Source organism: Bidens hawaiensis, unplaced genomic scaffold (genome assembly GCF_021521415.1).
Source record: "Bidens hawaiensis isolate Kalapana, Puna unplaced genomic scaffold, B.hawaiensis_p1.1 tig00003536_1, whole genome shotgun sequence".
In the NCBI taxonomy this organism is placed as follows: Eukaryota; Viridiplantae; Streptophyta; class Magnoliopsida; order Asterales; family Asteraceae; genus Bidens; species Bidens hawaiensis.
The window spans coordinates 2,319,514-2,327,471 of NW_027491199.1; the positions used below are offsets into that span (position 1 = coordinate 2,319,514).

General features: G+C 34.7%; 1 protein-coding gene across 1 annotated transcript; it reads left to right on the forward strand.

The window, feature by feature from the left end:
* The first annotated feature begins 1,861 nt into the window (after positions 1-1,861).
* On the forward strand, positions 1,862-6,916 carry LOC143623762 (aspartyl protease family protein 1-like). Its single transcript, XM_077094610.1, has 10 exons — positions 1,862-2,327; positions 3,066-3,201; positions 3,291-3,523; positions 5,356-5,580; positions 5,672-5,804; positions 5,888-5,961; positions 6,040-6,142; positions 6,220-6,280; positions 6,379-6,450; positions 6,535-6,916. The coding sequence occupies exons 1-10, from the start codon at positions 2,026-2,028 to the stop codon at positions 6,753-6,755; spliced, it is 1,560 nt and encodes a 519-aa protein (XP_076950725.1). The 5' UTR covers positions 1,862-2,025; the 3' UTR covers positions 6,756-6,916.
* Positions 6,917-7,958: the final 1,042 nt, after the last annotated feature.

Here is a 7,958-nt window from a genome sequence, read left to right on the forward strand (position 1 = left end):
TCTCTGAGCATGGTGGGTCCTGCGGAAGCAGTTGGTCGTTGCGCAGACGTCCCTCTTCAAGGTGAGTCTTGCGGGTCCAACTGGGCTCTGCTGGGACCTACCTCTTCAAAACCATTTAACTTAATGATAATTGTTTATATCAATAACCAACTTTCACTCTTCTCACAACTTTAACTATTCATCAACTGTCGAAACTATGTTGTGCAAAATACAAGTCTGTATAGCCTTCTTTTTGTGCAATTTGTAATACTCTAGGTTAATGATTATGTGGCTTTGTCAATGCAAGCATCATGACAATGGTATTCAAAGTTTAATGACTTTATGAGTGGGATTAAGTACAAGAGATGTGCAATATATCATCGTCGCTATTTGGAGTTAGTTAATTTGTTGTAATCAATAACCAAGTGTGTATGACTAAATTTGGTTGGATGAAGGCGATTCTAATTGTGCAGTTGTTTTGTTGATTCTGTTCACGTGTCACGAACTGCATTACTACTATTTAAAAGTTATAATACAACCATTCTACATAACTACTACTTAAAAGTTAAAATACAATTGTGTTTGCAACATACTGGTATAAAATCTTGTTTATTGTAATTTGTCATGTATGTTGTTAATAAGTCTAATAGTAATTCAAAAATACCATTAACAACTCAAAAGACTCAAAATGAATGTAAAGACGACATATGTTAAAATCTCATACGGCTATCCTAAAAGGAGGTAATGTATTCCCTAACTAATTCGATAAGATATATAAAAGGTAAAAGCTAGATAGAAATACAATAGAGAAGATAAGGGAAAATTACCAAAATGTTCTCTTATTAGAAAGGTATTTCAAATATGTCCACTCTATTTGGAGTTTCAAAAATTGTCCGTACGCTAACTCCTCGCCGGCGGTGCGTTTGGTATTCTCGCCGACGTATTAATAAACCAATCAGAGAGAGGTGCGTGACATCAACGACTTAAGAACATAAATGCTCCCATGGGGGGGGGGGGGGGTGATAATATTGAATTAACATCAGGCGAAGACGACATGATTCATTATTGAGTACTGACATAAGGGTTGGACGACTTCATCTACTACTAAGGGTTGGACGACGTCATCTACTATTAACGTTCGTCGAAGACGACGTGATCTACTACTAACATAAGGTCGGGGGGACTTGTTATAGTTGAAATGGAGGAAGACATGATATAGGATTTGCCATGATAATTTTTTGTTTAAAATGGATTATTTGGTAACGAAAATCTCTCGTCTAATACACGCATCACCAGCAGCGTTGAGAACAAGGGTGTCAGATATGGCAGCCCCGCGGTGACAATAGAACATGAGCGTGGATAGCGTTTCGTCGACAACGAGGTGAGTTGAGGAACACGTCGGAGACGACTAATTCCGGTCACGCGTCTCTCTCTGATTGGTTTACTAGCACGTTGACAAAAATACTAAAAATACATCACCAGTGTGACAAGTTAGCGTATGTACAAATTTAGAAACTCTAATTAGAGAGAACATATTTAGAATCTCTTTCTAATCGAGGCATTTTGGGAATTTTTCAAAAAAATAAAGTAATTGAAATACATGGTCGAGGCATTTGGGAATTTTTCAAAAAAAATAAAGTAATTGAAATACATGGGGCACACAATTTGAGTTGTGGTTAAGTTATGATTTAAGGCTATTGTAAGAGTGAGTCAACCCGGGTGAGTCACCTTAAGAAGAAGCTGGGAGTCGACATGCCGTCATTTTCCCATAGTCCATGAAAACATTATCAAATAAATCAAGAAATAAAATACTGCTTTCGTGTTCATATTTATGAATCATGACACAGACATACATACGGCAGAAAGAGAAGACTTACACTTTATTCATTCCAACCCAATCAATCACCTCCGTAATTCCTCTCTCTCTCTCTAGAACACCACCAACAACTTAACACACATACATACATACTGTATATATATATATATATATACCAAGATCTATTAATCCACAGATTAAACACCCTTTAATTTCTCTTTACAATTGAAATGGGTTCTGCTTTTGATTCAATTTTACTGTTCTTGGCTTCATTGATTTTGGTGTGTTCAAGATTGATTGATGGGTTTGGGACATTCGGGTTCGATATTCATCACAGATACTCTGATCGAGTCAAGGGTATATTGGACATAGATGACCGTGATTTGCCGCACATGGGTTCGGTTGATTATTACGCGGCCATGGCCCACCGTGACCGCCTCTTCCATCGCCGCCGTCTCGCCGACGCCACCGTTGATTCTTCCTTGGCGTTTCTTGACGGCAATGAAACTTATCTGCTTCCGTCTCTTGGATTGTAAGCTCTAATTTTCAATTGGGGTTTAATTAAATTGAATAAAGATTAAAACCCAGAAAGATTTTAGTTTATATGTAACTGTATTGAGTTCAATTTTGGGACTTTTGATCATTTGACTATACACAGTTCTTGAATCTTTGATGTTTCATATGCATTAATTCTCCAAACTTTGATATTTTTTTTAGTTTGTGTATCCATAGTTCTTGAAATTTTGATAATTTATCTAATTTCTGTAAGCATAGTTCTTGAATTGTGATATTATTCTTGAAATTTTGATAATTTGTCTAATTCTTGTATGTCTAGTTCTTAAATCTTGAAGTTTTGATAGCTTGTATAATTTCTGTATGCATAATTCTTGAAATTTTGATACTTTATTCAATTTTTGTAAGCTAGTTTGTCTAATTTCTGTAAGCATAGTTCTTGAAATTTTGTCAATTTGTCTAATATCTGCTAGTATCTTGAAATTTTAATAATTTATCTAATTTCTGTAAGCATGATTCTTGAAATTTTGATACTTTATTTTAATATCTGCAAGCATAATTCTTGAAATTTTGATAATTTATTTTAATATCTGCAAGCATAATTCTTGAAATTTTGATAATTTATTTTAATTTCTGTAAGCATAATTCTTGAAATTTTGATACTTTATTTAATTTCTGTAAGCATAATTCTTAAAATTTTAATAATTTGTCTAATTTGCGCAACCGTAATTCTTGAAATTTTGTGGATAATTGGCAGCTTGCATTATGCAAACGTCTCGGTTGGCACCCCGAGTTTATGGTTTTTAGTGGCACTCGACACAGGAAGTGATTTATTTTGGATTCCTTGTGATTGTCGGAGCTGCGTGAAGGCCTTGGCCACAAGAAGAGGAAGAGTATGTGTTTTATCATGATATTATTTACTAATCATTTGTCATAATATTTAAAATTTTAAAATAACTTAAAGTTGTTTGTTTAAAAACAGCTAGACTTCAATATATACAGCCCTAACGCGTCCACTACGAGTCAAAGAGTTCCTTGTAATAGTACCTCGTGTAGATTAAAGAAACAGTGCTCTGCAAGACCTGATATTTGCCCGTATCAGGTCAACTACCTTTCAAGTAATACTTTGTCTACTGGGATATTGGTAGAAGATAATTTGCATTTGATTACGGAAGATAGTTCAGAGAAACCGGTTGATGCAAAGATCAAGTTCGGGTATGCATCTATACTTTTTGATTGTTGATTTGTTGATGTCAAACTTTATATACTTAATATTTAAAAAGTTGAAATATTTATAATGATAATGAATTTTCAAAGTTTTTTTACCTCAAAAGTGTACCCATTATATTATATTCTATGCATACTTTGGACTATTTCATAACATTGACTTTTCAGCTCAAACCTACTATTCTTAACTTTAGAAAACTTGTGGGTTTTCATGGAAATTTCTATACCCAGTCATTTCTATTAGGGCATTAAACCAAGCCGGGGTGGATTGCCTCCGCTTGATTATCTTAACGAGCTGAAATGCTAAGCTCGAGCCAGTTCATTTATTTTTAAATCTTTTAAATTTTACACACGTTGATGTATATAAAAACTAAAAATGGTATATGTAGCATACCTGTAATGCTGAATGATAAACTATAGAATTCATAACTTGTATATATCAAAATTTGGGTTATTATTTTTATATAGAGTTAAGTGCTATTTTAGTACCCGTGGTTTGTCTAATTACGCAACTTTAGTACCGATTTTGAATTTTTTGCAACCGGCTACCTCACTTTTTAAAAACATGCTATTTTAGTACTTTTTCTTAACCCCGTCTAATTTTGTCCGTTAAGTCAGGGGTAGTTTAGTAACTTTGTTATTTTATTTATTTTTACCATTTATTCTAAATGTTTTAGCCTTTCGAAATATAAAAGGGTAGAAAAGAATATGCACTCTCGCCAGCCACATTCGCATCAGTCTTTGGCGAGAGGGGAGGATTACAATATTGCAATCATCTTTCTCTTTGCTTGCCACCACCATCACAGTTGTAGGTTTTCCGGCGAGAAAACGACCACAGCGGTTGTCGATTCCAACACCTTATCTCGTTTCCGGAACTAGATTGGAGTTTTTAATGAGCATACGGTGGTTGTCCGTTAGATCTGGTGGACAGAGGAGAGAAAGAGAGATATCGCGGTGGTGGCCGGAGATGGCATAGGCCGGAGATGGTGGCTTTCGGTGATGACGGAGGTCGGAGATGGTGGCTACCGGAGATGGTGGCTACCGGTGATGATGGAGGTCGGAGATGGTGGCTACCGGTGATGGAGTTTAGCTACGGTGGTTAGTAGTTGTTGATGTTGACATCATAGGATGAGCTTCAATGGTGGTTTAAGCTCAATCTAGATAAAAAAAAGGACTTAGGGTTTTGAAAGAATTAAAGGGGAAGACATTTAAAAGAAAAAGGTAAAGTAAATAAAATATCAAAGTTACTAAACTACCCCTGACTTAACAGATAAAGTTAGACGGAGTTAAGAAAAAGTACCAAAATAGCATGTTTTTGAAAAGTGAGGTAGCCAGTTGCAAAAAATTCAAAATCGGTACTAAAGTTGCGTAATTAGACAAACCACGGGTACTAAAATGACACTTAACTCTTTTATATATATTAAAAGTTGGGCTTTACCTTTAATGAGCTAAACAAGAATTTTCAATACTATGAGAGTTTTTAATTATATTTTCATTAGAAAATATCATACGGCTCGTGGCTCGCTTGTTAGTCAACCTTGGCTCGAGCTCAGACTCAAACTGAACCAGCACCGCTCGTTTACAGACCAAGTCAGCTTAACCTGCTCGTTCGAGCCGATTTTGAACGTTTTCAAAAGAGCTTGGAGTGAGTTGCAGGCTTTTAGAGCCTTTTAAGTGAGCTTCCACGTGTGGATTTTGTTTAACACTTGTAGTAAGTATTGATGTTTAGTGTGTGTTCATGTTGACCTCGAAAGTTAAGCTGTACCTGTTTGACCAAAAGTATGTTCGGTTAATAGATACTCAATTGTAATTCATTGCAGCTGTGGAATGATCCAAACGGGCTCATTTCTAGACGGTGCAGCTCCTAACGGTCTGTTTGGGCTAGGGATCGAGAACCTATCGGTTCCTAGCATTTTAGCCAGTAGTGGTGTTACCGCCAATTCATTTTCCATGTGTTTCGGGCCCGATGGTGCGGGTCGGATCAATTTTGGAGATAAAGGCACCTCAGATCAAGGAGAAACCCCCCTCAATCTTGACACTTCTCAGTAAGTTGACTTTGACCAATTTTGAAATGGTGTAGTAATTGGTTTGACTTTGATTCTCAAGTATTCAACTTTTTGTTTCTTGAAATTTCAGCCGAACATATATCAGCATGACACAAATAGTTATAGGAGACAATGTTACTAACGTTGATTTCACAGCGATATATGACACCGGTACCTCGTTCACGCTTTTGAACGATCCTGCGTACACGATTATAGGTGAAAGTGTAAGTAAATTTGTATTTTGTGTGGTAAAATGTGTATTCGTTTCTTGAATTATATTTATATTTAATTGTATATTATTTTGCAGTTTGCTTCACAGATAAAAGAAAGCCGGAGTGAACCCCGTCCCGACCTCCCCTTCGAGTATTGCTATGACCCAAGGTCCTTATATGTTTCACCTCAAACAGATCAAATTACCATTTTGACCCCGTCTAATTTCCCTATTTGTTATTTGTGCAGTTCGGATCAGGAGCCTTTCGAAGCGCCATTTTTTAATCTAACCATGAAAGGAGGAGACCAGTATCCTGTCACAGATCCCTTTTTTATTGTTCCTCCTACTGAAGTAAGTACAAGATTTGCTATTTTTTATTTATTATTATTCATTTAAATTCTAATTTTATGATTGTTATCGTCACGTAGGAGAGTGGAGGCGTGTTTTGTGTGGGTATTCTCAAAAGTGAAGATGTTAACATCATCGGGCGTAAGTAACCATCATGGTTTTCATTTTCTTTACCTAATAAAGTTATTTGTTTATTTAATTATTTATGAAAATGTAACATAATGTTTGATGTTTTTCAGAAAATTTCATGACGGGTTATCGGGTCGTGTTTGATCGCGAGAAGAATGTTTTCGGTTGGAAAGCTTCTAATTGTGAGTGAATCGTATTATTTTTCTTAAAAAATGTTAAAAAGAAAAGTATGATTAATGGGACATATATGTAAATCTTATTTTCAGGTTACAATGGCACGGAGTTAAATACATTACCGATAAGCCCACGGGCCTCTCCTAGTGGGTCTCCGTCTATGTCTGTGGGGCCTGAAGCGACGGCAAGGAATGGTTCACCTAACCCGAGTCAGACTCTGACTCGGCCAGGTAGTGCTGCATCCACACTATCATACACGCGTTTTGTACTAGTGTTATCTGTTACCAATTTTTTGATGTTTGTTTTGTTGTAATCTGTTGGTATATGATGTGGTATAGTATAGAATCATGTCATACGATGATTTATACGAACGCACAGAGCTACTTATCGATTCTTATGTAGTTTTGATGTACATATATTGATATATAGTTTTGTTTGAGACTATTTAATATGATAGAAATCATCAATAAATTTCATATTATGATACAGAACCAATATTCGTTCGAAGCAAGGTAAAGATCAAATTTTTGGTGGTAAAGCAAAAACTTTACAAGGCATAACCTTTAGCGAACTTAACAAATATGGTTTACAAAACATTGACAAGCTTTGTGAAAGTCCTTTTTATAACATGATTTAAAGTAAATTGATGATACAATATACAATTTATGTGCAACTATATTAGTAAAAGTAAATAAAAAATAGAGGGTTAATCTTAAAAAGATCTAAATACGTTTCAATTATATGTTGCTGGAAAATGGAAAACCTCTATGATAATATTAGCAAATTATTGAGCCCTGTTGTAATATGATTTTAGCTTGTTATTGTTCCATGTACAGACTAATAACTAGTACAAGAACACTAAAGTTTGTGTGGTTTTTATAAGAGATCTTTATTTCAAATTGATTTTAACTAAATAGTCATTTTTGTAAAATAGGAAATTTAAGCTCATTGAGTTTCAAAATATTAGACGAAAGACTTCACAATCTAAGTTCTTGCTTACATCCTAGATTTATAAAAATACTAATTTAACTAAAAGGTTTGACATAATACAAGTTTCTTTTTTTTTTAAAAAAAGGCGTGTAACAATAATCCCTAACACGCATAATAATTTAAAATATAATCTAAAGTTTTGTTCTTAATTTAGTATGTGATGCTTAATCTAAAGTTTTGTTCTTTAAATGAGTTTCAATATAGGCTTGAGTTTGGGCTTAAGCTCATTTTATCTTAGCTTGTTTTGTGTATTTTACGATTCAATCTTGAGCAGCTGACGAGTGGTTTGACTCGTTTACACCCTATCGTGTAAGACCCACGTTTCAAAAAGCCGATTTCGAACTATATGTAATTCCAAATCAAGTCAAGGAAAAATATTTTTTAGTATCCACCAATTTCAATATAACGGAGTTAGCAAATATTTGAAAATCAATTTTCAGTCAAAAGTTTTTTCAAATCTCTTTTTTATCATATGTTTATGATACTTTATAAAAATTAAAAGGCAAATTGGATTTTAATAATCCCA

What these genes read in the sequence shown, in the direction of transcription:
- LOC143623762 (XM_077094610.1), top strand. Translation starts at nt 2,026, where the DNA reads ATGGGTTCTGCTTTTGATTCAATTTTACTGTTCTTGGCTTCATTGATT. An exon ending in GAGTATTGCTATGACCCAAG is followed by an intron (nt 5,962 to 6,039) that starts GTCCTTATATGT and finishes TTATTTGTGCAG; the next exon opens with TTCGGATCAGGAGCCTTTCG. An exon ending in AGATGTTAACATCATCGGGC is followed by an intron (nt 6,281 to 6,378) that starts GTAAGTAACCAT and finishes GATGTTTTTCAG; the next exon opens with AAAATTTCATGACGGGTTAT.